The sequence below is a fragment of the Gymnoscopelus microlampas genome (assembly GCF_963454915.1).
Source record: "Gymnoscopelus microlampas genome assembly, chromosome: 17".
NCBI classification, from domain to species: domain Eukaryota; kingdom Metazoa; phylum Chordata; class Actinopteri; order Myctophiformes; family Myctophidae; genus Gymnoscopelus; species Gymnoscopelus microlampas.
The window spans coordinates 48,166,601-48,183,749 of record NC_139954.1 but is presented as its reverse complement, the minus strand read 5'-3'; the positions used below and the strand labels follow the sequence as shown (position 1 = coordinate 48,183,749).

The 17,149-nt window shown below is 40.3% G+C and overlaps 1 protein-coding gene across 2 annotated transcripts; it reads left to right on the top strand.

Annotated features, from left to right (window-relative positions):
- The first annotated feature begins 478 nt into the window (after nucleotides 1-478).
- LOC311064209 (uncharacterized protein) lies at nucleotides 479-17,114 on the top strand. 2 transcript variants are annotated; one of them, XM_084084031.1, is made up of 10 exons: nucleotides 485-516; nucleotides 1,428-1,459; nucleotides 3,189-3,389; nucleotides 5,657-5,746; nucleotides 6,043-6,122; nucleotides 8,996-9,111; nucleotides 10,155-10,252; nucleotides 13,461-13,529; nucleotides 14,942-15,000; nucleotides 15,998-17,110. In XM_084084031.1, exons 3-10 carry the CDS (start codon nucleotides 3,198-3,200, stop codon nucleotides 16,116-16,118), a joined length of 825 nt encoding a protein of 274 aa, XP_083940157.1. In that variant the 5' UTR covers nucleotides 485-516; nucleotides 1,428-1,459; nucleotides 3,189-3,197; the 3' UTR covers nucleotides 16,119-17,110. The 2 variants fall into 2 exon arrangements, with proteins under 2 accessions (XP_083940158.1, XP_083940157.1); XM_084084032.1 differs by lacking the exon at nucleotides 5,657-5,746 and having other exon boundaries at nucleotides 479-516; nucleotides 15,998-17,114.
- Nucleotides 17,115-17,149: the final 35 nt, after the last annotated feature.

The window sequence follows — 17,149 nt, the reverse complement described above, 5'->3', positions numbered from 1 at the left end:
TCTGTCTACTTCCGGTAAAGGGTTTTCAAAATAAAATCAATCATTGCGTGTCAAGTTACGCGTCAACAGTTCTGACGTCAGTCAAGTGTTTCCGCTTTCTTTTCAAAATAAAACCAGAAGTCTTGTATAGAGCACTGCGCTTGCGCAGTTTGTGTTAGCTTTAGCTATTGTTAGCCTTATTTTATCTTCATGCTATTATAATGTGTTACGTATTTTATTGTTGTTCTAAAGGATAGAAGGTTATTTAATACAAACTGTCGATTGAAATGAAGAAAGTTTTACAACAAATACAGGCTTGTTTTTACATCATCTGAGAAGATAGCTGTTAGCTAACTAGCTGGCTAGTTGATGTAAACACAGTCAGGTCTCAGAATTTAACAGAGATTTCCGGTGTGTTACACTGAAATTGATAATTTATGGAATTCTGTGACTGGGTACTGCGGCTGCGCCGTTGTCGAAAATTGCCGAGCTACAAGCTTTACGGATCGGCTATTTTCGGCGCGTCGTCATCGTACGGTGAATAAGGAAGGCATTCTGCTTTCTATTTACTGTTCTGTGCTCACATCCTGTCTACAGCCCGCCTACTGTATCCGGTCATTTGTTCATGCTTTTAAACTCGCACACAACCCGTTTCCGTATCCTTTCTAGACCGGATGCACAGGGTTATGATGGAACATCAAGTTGGTTCAGTAAGCGGAAGTTCAATCATAGTTCATAGCGTTCGCTGTGACAGAATTTTATTTTATTTTGAAGAGCAACCGGAAGTTCTCTAATGGTTGACAGCGCTGACTTAACAGACATGTTTGCTCATTTTCACCACAGGAGGGCAGCAAAGCCTAGATTCTGCTGATATATTGTGCATTGAGCTGAAAATGAGGATAAATCAGCTCTGCTCATAGAGCCAACATTACACTGCCGTGAGAGGTCTCCGTCTTTAGTCAAAATAAACTAAAGTACTTCACTACTCACTGAAACAAAGGCTGTTTTGTGTTGTTTAAAGTCTATTGTCCAGGGTGGGAGGCCTCTCAGGACCCCACATTCTCTGTAGAATACACTTTATGGGCATAAATGTAAATATGTCCGACAGATGTAAATTATTAATTTTATTCTACTGCGCCCCCTACAGATCTGGTCGATGGTAATTTACATTGACCAGATCTGTAGGGAGCGCAGTGGAACAATTAAGTACTTTTACTTCTACTCCACTACATCTCAGAGGCAAATGTTGTACTTTTTACACCGCTGCAATTATTTGACATCTTTAGTTACAAGTTACTTTTTAGATTTAGATTACTATTACAAAACATATACAGTTATATACCGTTTTTTTTTTTTTTTTTTTTTGTAATTTCACTGTGAGACGACAGAAAAACGCAACCACGACCGGATTCAATAGGTCACTAATTCCGATGTAACACCTGCCACAGACACACCACAGAGAGGAGAGGCTGAAGTCCAGGTTTGGGTTTGGATTTATTTCAGTAAATAACAGCTAAATAGTGAAATATTAAACAATGACAATAACATTAACAGTTAAATAGTGAAATATTAAACAATGACAATAACATTAACAGTTAAATAGTGAAATATTAAACAATGACAATAACATTAACAGTTAAATAGTGAAATATTAAACAATGACAATAACATTAACAGTTAAATAGTGAAATATTAAACAACAACAAGTCCGATTCAGGATACATGAATTAAAACTCTGGTTCTGGTCGAGCCATAACTCTTAATGTGTTGTGTGGTGTTACAGTGAAAGCTGTGAACCTACAGTAAAGTGTGTACAGTTGTTTGATCCAATGAGAGCTGATAGCTATATATTATATTATATACTACGTATTATATTAGATATTTTTATTTTATATTATATATTATAAGAATATATGTTATATTATATATTATATATTATATTAAGTGGTGTAAAGTTACTAAGTACATTTACTTAAGTACAATGTTGAGGTATGTTTAAGTTTGCTGGAGTATTTACAATTTTCAGTACTTTTGCTTCTAGGCCACTACATCTCAGAGGCATATGTGTGTGTGTGTGTGTGTGTGTGTGTGTGTGTGTGTGTGTGTGTGTGTGTGTGTGTGTGTGTGTGTGTGTGTGTGTGTGTGTGTGTGTGTGTGTGTGTGTGTATATATATATATATATATATATATATATATTACTTGTTAGTATTGATACTTTTACTTAAGTAATAAATGTGAGTACTTTTTCCACCACTGATTATATTATGTGTCCAGGTGTTCATAATGAGAGCTAATAGCTATAGCCTATATTACAGTGGTTCTCAAACTTTTTCATGTCAAGGACCCCCAAATTGACACTTATTAGCCCGCGGACCCCCATTTGAAAAGATTTGCCAGGGACCCCCATAAGAGAAGATTTTTACGGCTCTCTAGCAGTGATTCTCAACCATTTTAATTTCAAGGACCCCCAGTTTGATATGTATTAGGCGACGGACCCCCATTTAATGGCATTTATACCTCTGGGACCCCAATTTATATTGTGAAATCAATGTTAATGTAACTCTGAGAGTGTACAAATGGAACCAAATGGACCCGTCAGGGTCCATTTGGTTCCATTTGTACACTCTTAGAGTTACAGAACCATAAGGGTCCATTTGGTTCCTATAAATCATTTAGCTGGGGGCCCCCTGGTATCCCCTCAAGTACCCTGATGTCAGGACAGCAGAGTCACTGCCCATCTTTCGCCGCAGGCTGAAAACCCACCTCTTCAGGAAACACTACCCTTCCTCTTTGCCTGGCCTACTTGTTGTTAACTAGTTGTAGGAACTATTGTTGTATTGTTGTATTGGATCTATTAGCTCGTGCTCATTTGATTTGGCTATTTTATCTCATGTGTTTATGAAAGTAGGTAGCTGATATATTGCACTTTTACCTTAGCGCTAGGTATACTCTTGGTTGCTTGTTTTTACAGGAAATGCACTTAAGACCTCTGGTGATTAGTAGTTTCGTTCCCTACCTATGTTGAATGCACTTATTGTAAGTCACTTTGGATAAAAGCGTCTGCTAAATGACTGTAATGTAATGTAATGTACCCCTGGGGGTCCCCGGACCCCACTTTGAGAACCAATGGCCTGTATTATATATATATCAGTGCTATATATGTTATATTATTATATAATATGTATTCTATATGATGTTGACCCATCCAGGTGTTCACAATGAGAGCGGTGGTCCTGGCAGCAGGATACGGCACCAGGCTGCAGAGAGACCTGGAGAGAGACACCAGCGGTCAGTTCAGCCATCTGTCCGGCAGAGCCAAGCCTCTGCTGCCCGTCGGACACCAAGCTTTAATATCACACTGGGTCCATGCTCTGACCTCTGCTGGCTGTGTGGAACACATCTATGTTGTTGTAAGTGTTAACATCCCTTATGGTCTCTAGGGATGGGACTAGTCCCACAGCCCGGAAAAGCCCCTCCCTCCGGAAAATCTAATTTCCATTTGATTTCAGGAGTGAGTCTGGCATGAAGGCTTGTCTGGGCGTTTCTAGCGCATTACCAAAAAAATCACACCCTGTGTGAAGGTAGCGGCGCCTTTGAATACATTATGTCATCGATATGTGTTTATAATGTGTTTATAGCCATGTGTCATGTGAAGCTTGACCAATCACTTTGTTGACGGGTCTGACCAATCAGAGCGTCGACGACAGATAAAGTTAAATTGAGGATCTAACTTTAAATAACTTACCTAGAAGGAGACTTTAGCCAAATAAAAATATATACAAAAAAAAACATGAGGAAATAAAAAATAAACCTTGACATCATAGTGATGTCATGAATAGTCCCCTTGCCTGACAAATCACAACCTTGACGGGCCTGACCAATCAGAACCTTGACGGGCCTGATCAATCAGAACCTTGACGGGCCTGACCAATCAGAACCTTAACGGACTCTTGGATTCTCGATCGTCTCTATCAAACCATTCTGTCATAACGGATGACTGGGTCCCGAACTCAGACTTTCTATACATTCACCCTTCATCTGTTCTTGTATCTTTCTCTTTCTATTCGTCATATTAACTTTAAATAACTTACCTAGACGGAGACTTTAGCCAAATGAATAATAAGATGAAGTCATTGTCATCGTTTATATAGACATCGAATTCTATATTCATGACATCATAGTGATGTCATGAATAGTGACCAATCACAACTTTGGCGCACCTGACCAATCAGAACGTTGACGCACCTGACCAATCAGAACGTTGACGCACCTGACCAATCAGAACGTTGGCGCACCTGACCAATCAGAACGTTGACGCAAAAGCCAGGCATAGAGGGCTAATATCCGCTCTATACCTAAAGGTATAGAGCGGCTAGCGCCGCTAAAAATCACACCCAGTGTGAAGTGGGCGGTGTGTGGTCATCACAACATGACTCACTTACAAAAAAGGACAAATGACTTTTTTTTAAGTCCATACTGCTATTCATAGGGCTGCACATGTGTCATGTGTTTCGCTAGCCAATCACAGTCCTGCATTTGCAAAGTCAGCCAATCGCATTACAGCTAGTGGTGATGACACTAGCTGTAATGTGATTGGCTGACTTTGCAAAAGTATAGATTTGCATTGACTGTGGAAGGGTTAGGGGTGTAGACTGCGTTGTAGACTATTGGCCAATCACGGTGCAGGATTGGTCAGTGTCCAAAACTCACTTATTTTTGGAACCGAGCCTATCAGCGCTGTTGCTCATCGTTCTGTGATTGACAGCGAAAGTTGGCCAATCTGGTGGCGAGTTCGAGTGAGCCCGAATGGAACCGAGTGCAGCCGACAAAAATGGAACGAGCCGCCATTGTTTTCTGTGGGCAGTTAAACGTTTTACTTTGGGTTTTTAATGGCTCTCAAACTTCTTTTCGGAGGCACGGAATTTACTTTTAAGATATCTCTTTGATAGAATGTAGTTGTTTAACTTCATTTATGTGGTCAATTAATCATGACAGAGCCTATTTAAAAATAAAAATTCAGAGAACCGGCAGGGGCGGGCAGTGACACGCATGTATCCGAATATGGCAACCTATTTTGAGCATGGCCGTCTCAAAAGTCCCGTTGCGTCACATTAGTCTGGAGGTGGTAAAAATGCACTGGCTGAAGGGGAACACTGCTGATTGGCTGAAGGGGTTGTCAGTCTACGGTATTACTCCCGCCCAACTCCAGCCCACAGTCCAAATTGCAGAATGGGCGATCATGCCAGACTCACTCCTGAAATAAATTACAAATGTTTCCGGAAGGAGGGTTTACCAGGCTACTAGTCCCTTTCGGGACCCTGAATATCTTTTTTGTATTCGGGAAGGCGGTAACCAGGATAGTGGTTTTTCAAAAATACCGCTTTTTCAAAAATAGCAGATCTATGAGCTCATAGCACGGCACGAGTGCTGCGCTATCAGCTTGTAGATCAGCTAATTATTTAATAGTATAATGGTTAAAGTGGTTACACAGATGCGTTCCCGGTTTGAATAGGTTAATATATATTTTGTGTGTGTGTGTGTGTGTGTGTGTGTGTGTGTGTGTGTGTGTGTGTGTGTGTGTGTGTGTGTGTGTGTGTGTGTGTGTGTGTGTGTGTGTGTGTGTGTGTGTGTGTGTGTGTGTGTGTGTGTGTGCTCGCTCCATGGTAACGTTCCACAGACCAACAGTGTTTACCATGGAGCTTTCACAGAGTGGGCGGCTGGGTTCTCCATGGTCCACGTCCTCAACGACCAGACCAGGACTAATGATGTAAGAACGGTACCGTTTAGAGCGTTGGTTCTCAAAGTGGGGAAAAAACTGAATTTGTTTTAGGAATGTGACCAAAAAAAAAAGAAAACTCCATGAAATCAAGGCTTCCGGGGTGTGTAATTGATAGAAAATAAGTCATTGTTTTGGTGAACTACTCCTTTAATTTTGGGTGTGTTTCACGTACAGTGGGTGTTAGTCAGACAGAACAAAGCTAAATGACCCACACCCACAATGAACATTATTACATAACACAGTGTTTACCCATTAAGACAGAAAGACATGTGTTTCTCCCACAGGAGCGTCTTGGAGCCGTGGCCTGTCTGCAGCTGGCTGTGAAGCACTTTAAGATAGAAGATGATGTCATCGTCATTGGAGGGTATGTTTTACTATGATTTATAAACATAACACCCAGCTTTGATGTGTGGTGTGTATGAAATGACCACATTTCATACATGAAGATGATGATGTCGTAAATCACAAGCTTAAAGGGCAAGACCACTTTGGTAGAGGTTTGGGTTGTGCAGTTACCTTGCCATGATGTAACTCCAAAGGTGGGCAAGAAATCTAAAATAATTGCTCCATTGTTTAGAAATTGATATTTTTAAGAGGTTCAGAGGTTTGTAACATGGTGCCATGACAACCACCTTGTTCTCAACGTGAGGAAGACACAGGAGATGGTGTTCGACCCTAGGAGTATCTGTGACCACAGGCCTGTGGTCATTCATCACTCGACCATCTCACAGGTCTCCTCATATTAATACTTGGGCATTAGTATTCGACAACTCGCTAACGTGGAATACACATGTGGACAGTCTCTGTAGTAAAGTACAGCAAAGACTGCATTTCCTCCGCCGTCTCAGGGTTCATGGTGTTGACCAAAAGTTTATGTTAGTGTTCTACCGAGCGGTCTTGGAAAGTCTGGTCAGATTTGGCATCACAGTTTGGTTTGGTAATCTCTCAGTGCAACTGAGGTCCAAATTGCTCCGATTGGTGCAGACTGCAGGGAAGATAATAGGAGTAAGACAACTCCCCTCTCTGCAGTCTATTTACGAGCAGGCCACGCTAAGACAGGCTCAGAAAATAGTCAGTGATGCTACCCATGTTCTACATGGAAAGTTTGTAATGATGCCCTCTGGGAGAAGGTATAGCGAACCAAATTGGAACTACGTTTGTACCGGTGTCAACTAAAATGCTAAACGAGGCTCTGAAACAGCATTGACCGTGAAGAGTAGATTGACCACTATCTGTGCACTTGTGTAATGTTGTGTCGTCCTCCCCCCCTGTTATGTATTTTGTATTATACAACAGGTAGTTCCGACCAAGCAATCTGATTGGTTGAAATAGCTATCTAGCTGTGCTTCAAACCAGCATGATAGCACGGGCCTAATCACATTAATAAATCACTCCGCACTGCAGTCTGCACCTGATTAGACCATATATGGCACAGCTGTGCTGTGACTTCACGCTGTCCCACGATAGGAAAACAAACAGACAGTAGCCTGACCCACCGCCGCCACCGGAGAACAAACAGCTTTGCACAGCTATCGCACGGCGAAAATAGACGATCTACAAGTTCACAACGCGTCGTCATCGCGACGCCTTGTCAGCTTGTAGATCAGCTATTTTGGCCACGTGACACGGTCGTACGACGGAGCATATAGCCTACTGGAATCAGCTGTGTTGATGAGTCGGTGCCTCAGAGCGCTGCTACAGGGACTGTTTAATGTCTCAGTCAAATAAACTCTTCTCTTTACAGGGAAACGGATAATAGCGAAACATTTTTATTATGAATTGCCCCACAATATGAATACGTTTGGATGTGTTTTGTTGGTAACTGTTGTATAATCGCAATATTACACTCGAGGGTGTGCTTTACCTACATTATTGGCACTTCAGTGATGCTGGCGGAACTCGGCTCCGCCTCGTTCCTGACCGCATCACTGAAGTGCCAATAATGACGGTAAAGCACATCCTCTCGTGTAATATTGCTTAATTTTGTCTTTGTCATTGTTTTGTGTGTTGCTGCAGCTGGGGTGAAAGCCCAAGCCAAATTTCCTTCGGCACAATAAAGTTTACCTTACCTTACCTTAATTCAAAATATGCTCCTCATTGACTTACATTGTACACTGAAACAGCTCTCAAAGCACATAAACGAATGCAAACAAAGTTGACTCAGACAATATAGAACATCACCAAACCCAGTGCTGTTTGTGTTTTTAATAAAAATGTTAACTTCCTGTTGATTTTACTATTTTTATCCGTGGACTGGATCCGTGAATCTGGATCTTCAAATAGTAAAATCAACGGGAACTTAAGATTTTTATTAAAAAACAAACAGTACTGGGTTTGGTGATGTTGTATATTGTCTGAATCAACTTGATTAGCGTTTGTTTACGTGCTAAAAGACTGACTTGAGAGCTGTTTCACCGTACAATGTAAGTCAATGAGGAGCATATTTTGAATTATCAATTTCTAAACAATGGAGCAATTATTTTAGATTTCTTGTCCACCTTTGGAGTTACATCATGGCAAGGTAACTACACAACCCAAACCTCTACCACAGTGGTCTTGCCCTTTAACCCATTCAGACCGGTAACGCATCTGTGTGTCATTTTTAGATTTCTTTGGCTATTCAAAAACAGCAGATATAGATATAAATCTGCTGTTTTTGAAAAAACTTGAAAATGTGTAAATTTCGTAAATATTCAATATATATGTGTGTGTGTGTGTGTGTGTGTGTGTGTGTGTGTGTGTGTGTGTGTGTGTGTGTGTGTGTGTGTGTGTGTGTGTGTGTGTGTGTGTGTGTGTACTATATATATATATATATATATATATATATATATATATATATATATATATATATATATATATATATATATATATATATATATATATATATATATATATATATATATATATATTAAAAGCAAATATTTGTAACTCAAATCTTATTGCAATAACATCAGAGGTGCTCAAACCTTTTCATGTCAACAGTATGTATTTGGCTGCGGACCCCCATCTGCAAATATTTGGTTCCAGGGACCCCCAGAAGCAAAGATTTGAGTTAAAATGTATATATATGTTCCAAGATTTGCACACATTTTCAAGATCACACATAGCAGATCTATATATCTGCTATTTTTGATTGGCCAAAGAAATGTTAAAACGACACAGATGCGTTCCCGGTCCCAATGGATGAAGCTTCTCTCTGGCGATGTGATTAAAGGTCTCTTCTGTGTATTAACAAAGGGACACGCTGTTCAGAGAAGACTTCAGTCTGAGGCGGGTGAAGGAGAGGTTCTGTGAGCTGCAGACACAGAGTGAAGACAACTGTCTGCTTCTGTCTTACCAGTGTAAAGATGAAGGTAAAGCTCTCTGTTAGATTTCTGAATGTTCTATTGACATTTTTATGGACCACACTCGGATATTCAATATGTCAGGAGGATATTTTCACAAAGACTGTGGTTGTACTGGTCAGCTCCCAGTGACCAACCGTAGAAGACTGTGGTTGTACTGGTCAGCTCCCAGTGACCAACAGTAGAAACAACCCAAACAATAAGTCGGGAGCCGGTCCCATTTCTAAATGTCCCTCTTTTTTGTTTTGCTTTTTTTTTTTAAATCGCCAAAAAAAACAATTATTTAAAACATTTTCTAAAATCCAAAATGTTCAGAGAGATTTTCAAAAATATTTGAAAAGAAAAACAAAATGCATTAATTAAATAAAATAGCTACTATAGGGGGTCCGCCAAATCTTTGTGTGATAGGATTTCGTTTTTTTTTTTTACATTAACCACTTGAACCCTAGAATTCCTTTTCTGAGGGGAACATTTGCCGAAAATAACAGATCTACAAGCTCTCAACGCCTCGCGCTGCGAGGCGTTGAGAGCTTGTAGATCGGCTATTTTTGGCAAAGAGGCTGTAGGTGTAGAGGGAAAAAAGAGCAGACTAAGTAAAAAAAAGAACTTTAATCTGAAACACAATTTTATACAATATAGAGTAGGGGGTCCCTGCTTCATCTCTCTCTCAGCTATGGGGGGTCCTTGGCCTGAACACGTTGAAGACCCCTGCATTACTAATTACAAAAAGCTATTCCATAGAGGTAATTTAAGTGGTAAATGTATGTCATCGATTTTTCTAAGTTTGGGTCCGGGGGAGACACCAAATTTAACGTTTTTGTCTCGGCTGAAAAGGTTTGGAAGACCAATGGTTTACAGTAGAATCATGTCTGTCTGTCCTCACACAGACAGCAGAATCATGTCTGTCTCTCCTCACACAGACAGCAGAATCATGTCTGTCTCTCCTCACACAGACAGTAGAATCATGTCTGTCTGTCCTCACACAGACAGTAGAATCATGTCTGTCTCTCCTCACACAGACAGCAGAATCATGTCTGTCTCTCCTCACACAGAGACTCATAAATATGGGATCCTGGAAGTGGATGAAGACCTGAGGGCGATCTGCATGAAGGAGAAACCTCTTCCTACAGACACCACGTCTAGGAGAGCAGTAAGCCCTCTTCTAACAACACATCTACACCATGCTATGTTACAACATTTTCACTCAGATATTCGTGAAGATATTTAGAAAGTTTTCGTTGTGGCCTATAATGACATGCCATAGGCCACTACTTTGAACCAGCCAGGTAAGGATAATTCCTTACCTGGGTTCAAAGTAATCTCTGAAAGTGGACTTTTTTGGTTCAGTCAGTCAGTCAGCAGTGGTGGTATTGAAGTATTTTTACTTTACTGTATTTAAGTAAAGTTAGTTTTATGAAGAGCAGTGTTGATTTTGACGACTAAAACGATGAGGAAAAATGTTCGTCGGCTACCATTTTTCACTTATGAAAACCAAATAAAAAATAAGCTATGACGACTAAAACTAAGACAAAATATATTGACAATGTCGTCAACAAATAAAAACTTGACTAAAATGTTAGTGAGGGACGAGTCATTTTATGTTTGGTTGCACACGTGTGTTGCGCTCTGAAAATAGCAGATCTACAAGCTCACAACTGTGACACTTTGTGAGCTTGTAGATCGGCTATTTTCAGCACAGCAACCAAGTGTAAAATCAGCCATTACGACGCCATCAAGGCACCGCCGCCAACATACATTTTAGTCGACTAAATCAACTGTAGATTTAGACGACTAAAATCTTAGGATATTTAGTCAACTAAAACTAGACAAACTAAAACTAAAACATTTCAGGTGACTAAAATATGACTAAAACTAAATGGAATTTTATTCAAAAGACTATGACTAAAACTAAATCAAAATTTGCTGTCAAAATAAACACTGCTAAAGAGAGGATTTGTGTCCCAGCCTGATGCTGCGTTCATACTAGTGGCAGCAAAGCCACATGAAGCTACAAAGTGACACCTGACACCTGTCGTTGCGCGCTACAACCTTTTTTCAGCGCTTCAGTGACGCAGTGAGGCGTCAATCAATCGTATATGTTGTTGTTTCACCATTTCTACGCCCTTCATCCCTCATAATTCCTGCGCCATTCTGTAGATGGAAGGACAAAAAGACTTCTTGCCGTTAAGTAGTTCCCTCACTCTGTGCTGTTTTCATTTACACAGTGTGTGTGGCTCAGAGCAACACTTCAACCATGACTTGACAGAAATGTTGCTCATCACGCTTGGCTGTTTTTGTAGCTTTGTTACAGCTATAGCGTGAACACAGCCTGAGATGACGTTATACCGCCTGAGTTGGGTCTCCTGTTGCATCACTTCTCACAGTTTTCTGGCTGATTCAATGTTTTGTTTTGTTTTGTATTGTTTTAACCCATTAAGACCGGGAACGCATCTGTGTCATTTTCAGATTTCTTTGGCTGTTAAAAAAATAGCGTATATACAAGCAGATAAACTGCTTGTATATAAGCTACGAGCTTGTAGATCTGCTTGTAGATCTTCATCATGAAAATTTGTGCAAATCTTTGAATATATGTATTTTTATAAAAAAAAGAAATTTAACTCCAATATTTGCTTCTGGGGGGTCCCTGGAACAAAATATTTTGGTGGTTTGCATGTCTGGATAGCGCGGCAGTCGGTGCTGCGCTATGAGCTTGTAGATCTGCTATTTTTGAACAGCCCAAAGAAATGTAAAATGACACAGATTCGTTCCCCGATTGAATGGGTGAAAGTCTTACTGGCCCTCATTTATCAACACGGTGCAGCCCAAATACTGGGCGTACGGCGAGATCACCGCACCTTTCGGCATTTATCAATATATCCTGACATTGGCTTCATCCTACCGTAGGCTGAAATCTCACGTCTGGTCGGGAGCAGTTGTTGACGTTGGCTGCGCCTGTTTATTCCATTCTAGACCTGCGGAGCACCAGGCATCTGGACACATAATCCACTCCTAAATGTATATCTACACTAATAAATAATCCCTGTGAAAATATAACATTTTATAAAGTAATTTAAACAAACTGCTTTAACAGTCATTCAGATAAGATTGTAGATCTGGCTGCATTGAAAATAGCAGATCTACAAGCTCACAGGCCAGCATGCGTTGTGAGCTTGTAGATCTGCTATTTTCAAAATATACGAGCGCTTCTGCGAGGGCACTTTCGGGAGTTTAGACCGGTGCAACGGCGCTGCTGTTATATTTTCATGGCCACCGGGAGATGAGACATTTAACCCATGGTCCAACACACACCAGCCTTCATCCATTAATGTTCTCTCCAGGCTATCTCTCATTAATGCGGAGCGGGACGGGACTCGCCCGCCCGACGGTCCGAGTCTCACTGGGAAATGGGAATAGCCTACATGAGGGCTTTATTTTAGTGTAACTCGAACGCGCACTGCTCGGTATGGGTTAAATAAATTAATATACAAACGTATTCCATTCATGGCGATATGATTGGTATCATAAAATGTCATTCATGTAGGCTACAAGCCTACGTGACAAAGATTGTACCGCTACGGTACGGATTACATGAAAGACAAAGTTGTGTGTGTGTGTGTGTGTGTGTGTGTGTGTGTGTGTGTGTGTGTGTGTGTGTGTGTGTGTGTGTGTGTGTGTGTGTGTGTGAGAGAGGCGTGTGCGTGTGTGGCGAGGCGAGCTCTTTCTTATTGGCTTTTCATGCTTTGTTTGGGTCGTATTCTGGTTCTTCATGTCGTGAAGTCGGGGCTTTTGTGAATATTTAAGGCTGTGTTATTTAAATGACGCTCGTTTTCAGACGTGAGATTTATCAAAGCTCCGACCTGATGTACGCTAGGATCGGCTGTATAGGATCCTTTGATAAATGTGACTTCGACGTTGGTGTACGGCCGAATATCTGGAAAAATATACGCCAGTTTATACGCTCCGTTGATAAATGAGGCCCACTGTGTTGTTCTCTCTGCTCTGTCCATGGAGTCGTGTTGATGTTGGTTTGTTGAGCTGTTGCCACAGAGGGAGGTTAACAGGAAATGGATTTGAAAAGTGATTGAAAGCACTGAGCGCTCGCAGCCAACAACAAGAGACACTATTGTGACTGTAAGCTTGAAAACGTGTCTAGTATCGTTTTAAATGAATACGTTTACGAGATCAGCATCGCAATATTGAGAGAATATTGAGAGAATATTGAGAGTGTTCTTGAAAGCTGCTTGTCAGTCAGCTTTTCTAATGGGAATCAATCCTCATGATTTGCATGTCTGGATGAAAACTCTGGGAACGAAGCAAGAAACTGTCCCTGATCATTTCTGTGACATTTTGTCCCTCAGTGTCCCTGTTTCTATGTGTTTTCCAAGAGAAGCCTCCCGCAGTTAGACACCTTTCTAGAAGAAAAGAGGGTAAGTTTGTGTGTGTGTGTATGCGTGCGTGTGTGTGTACGTACGTGCGTGCATGCGTGCGTTCGTCATTATGTGGCCTGGTCAATCAGAACTAAAATGTTTAGTCACTAGTTTTAGTCACTATAATAACCCATAATACAGTCACTATAATAACCCATAATACAGTCACTATAATAACCCATAATACAGTCACTATAATAACCCATAATACAGTCACTATAATAACCCATAATACAGTCACTATAATAACCCATAATACAGTCACTATAATAACCCATAATACAGTCACTATAATAACCCATAATACAGTCACTATAATAACCCATAATACTCCTGTCCAGAATGTCTAAATGACATTCATATCATCCACGGCACACAGGTGATTAGCCTGCAGTTTTACCAGAGCCCTAACTGTATGTGTTCTTACTAAGTGAGCCCCCCCCCCCCCCCCATCCGCCCTGTTTCATTGTTTATAGATGGTTTTGGCCTGGGGAGGGTGTAGACCAGGGGTCTTCAACAGGGGGTCCGGGACCCCTAGGAGGTCCTCAGAGTTACTACAGGGGGTCCGCCAAATCTTTGTGTGATAGGATTTCGTTTTTTTACATTAACCACTTGAACCCTAGAATTCCTTTTCTGAGGGGAACATTAGCCTAAAAATAGCCGATCTACAAGCTCTCAACGCCTCGCAGCGTGAGGCGTTGAGAGCTTGTAGATCGGCTATTTTTAGCAAAGAGGTATAGGTGTAGAGAGGAAAAAAGAGCAGACTAAGTAAAAAAAAAGGTTTAACCTGAAACACAATTTTATACAATGTAGCGTAGGGGGTCCCTGCTTTATCTCTCTCTCGGCTAGGGGGTCCTTGGCCTGAAAACGTTGAAGACCCCTGGTGTAGACTATTAGCATGAGCATCCTTCCATTCACATAGAGATCAAATCTCCTCCCCATTTGGCTTTCTTCTTTTTCCCCCCAATATATCTCCAACATACAGTATTGTTCAGTCATTGTCTATGACTATGTTTTGCACCATAATCTCCGGCACCGATGGCCCGATCGACGGGACACTGTGCACACACACTCCCTGGATGCCAGAGCAGAACCTCTGCCCGAGATCTCTCACATGGGCCTGTTATAGCGCCACCAGGAGGCTGATCTTTGTAAAAAACTTTTTTTAAATATATTACTGTAGGATCTGTAGGATATTACTCCTACAGATTTTGACCAAACATCATGCAAATCAGTACACAGTATCTCTATAGTCATGTGATCAACACAGATCTGTCCCATTTTTCATATTCCATCCTGATTGGTCAATTTATTATTATGATATTATGGTCATAACCAGAATATGGATACGTTTAAAATAAAAGAAAAACATTAAGATATCACGTAATGTGAATATATTTTTCCTCTCATAGGAAGCTCCTATAGAACAGAAAGATGCTCCAGGAAACTTCGTATCTTGGCTCATTCCAAGGTAAGATGTTTAGATGATTTGTTCCAGGGACCCTCATCTCAAAATGATTTGTTCCAGGGACCCCCCAGAAGCATTTGAGTTACAAATGTTTGCTTTAAAAATATATATATATTCAAAGATTTCGACACATTTTCCACGATAAAAAATAAAATAAAATGCAGATCTACAAGCTCATAGCGCGGCACTCTGTGCCGTGCTATGAGCTTGTAGATCTGCTATTTTTTGAATAGCCAAAGAAATCTCAAAATGATATAGATGCGTTCCTGGTCTTAATGCATGAAATGAGTGTATGTTCAGTAACAGAAGTCTCCGTGTCTCTCCATCCCTGTCTTAATCATAAAGAGTCTCTATTACAATGATTACTATGAGAATACAGAGCTTTAACCTTTTTAACAAAACGCTTTGTTTTAACAAACAAAAAAATCCCCTTACCCTGCCTTTAACTCATTCAATCTAGGAACGCATCTGTCATGTTATATTTATTTGGCTATTCAGAAATAGCAGAGCTACAAGCTCACTGTGAGCTTGTAGCTCTGCTATTTTCTTTTAAAGATCTTGACAATGTGTGCAAATCTTTGAATGTATATATATATTTTTTTTAAAAGCGAACATTTGTAACTCAAATCGTTGCTTCTGAGGGGTCCCTGGAACAACACATTTTGAGATGGGGGTCCACGGCCAAATACATACTGTATCTAAAAATGTTTTCTAAATAAATGTATTTGGCCGCGGACCCCCATATCAGAATAGTTTGTTCAGGGACCCCCAGAAGCAAATATTGGAGTTAAAAATGTTCGCTTCAAAACACGTATATATATATATTCAAAGATTTGCACACATTTTTCAAAAAATAGCAAATCTACAAGTTCATAGTGCGGCACTCGGTGCCGCACTATGAACTTGTAGATTTGCTATTTTTTAATAGCCAAAGAAATGTAAAATGACACAGATGCTTTGTCTTATTTGACACATGAGTCGTGCTGGTGTTTGCTTTCAGACAGCCGGTGTACGTTCAGGAGATCTCTGGGCGTTTCGACGTGGGTAACCTGGCGTCCTACGTTGAATGTGACCTGTACTTCAGAGCAAAGCTTCACCAGGTCACCTCATACATGGTGTAGAGTAGACCTGTAATAAATATATATAGGGCTGAAGTGCTTAATGTATGTTTTGTAATAATAATCAAAATCTGCAAAGTAACTAGTAACTAAAGTTTACAAATAACTGTAGTGGAGTAAAAGTACAATATTTGCCTCTGAGGTGTAGTGGAGTAGAAGTAAAAGTACTGAAACCCTAACCCTAACCCAGTAAAGTAAAAAATCCTGAAAAGTGTACTTAAGTGCAGTACTTGAGTAAATGTACTTAGTTACTTTCCACCACTGCCTGTCACAAGTATTACATAATCTGAGATAATCACAATATTCTTTTTGCATAATCGTTTCCATGTTGAAAGATGTTCACACAATTTCAAATATAAAAAAAGCAGAAATAGCAGATCTACAAGCTTACAACGTGTCACTTTGTGACACGTTGTAAGCTTGCCACAACACAAGTATTAACACACATGACAATAAAGTTGAAGCTTCACTTTTTATTTGATTTTTTCATTATTATTATTATTAGCCAGCGCAAGCATGCAAATAATGTCTGCTGACGTTTGCCCCCCCCCCCCCAAAAAAAAAATACAGCAGAGATGAATAAAAATGTTCAAAAGTAAGTACTACTACTTCTACTACTATAGTCTTGAGGACAACTATTCTATAATCTCCTGAATGTTATATAGAGTCTGAACTGCACCTCCTGAATGTTATATAGAGTCTGGAACTACACCTCCTGAATGTTATATAGAGTCTGGAACTACACCTCCTGAATGTTATATAGAGTCTGGAACTACACCTCCTGAATGTTATATAGAGTCTGGAGCTACACCTCCTGAATGTTATATAGAGTCTGGAACTACACCTCCTGAATGTTATATAGAGTCTGGAACTACACCTCCTGAATGTTATATAGAGTCTGAACTACACCTCCTGAATGTTATATAGAGTCTGAACTACACCTCCTGAATGTTATATAGAGTCTGGAACTACACCTCCTGAATGTTATATAGAGTCTGGAACTACACCTCCTGAAAGCCGAGAAAGGAAGCCGT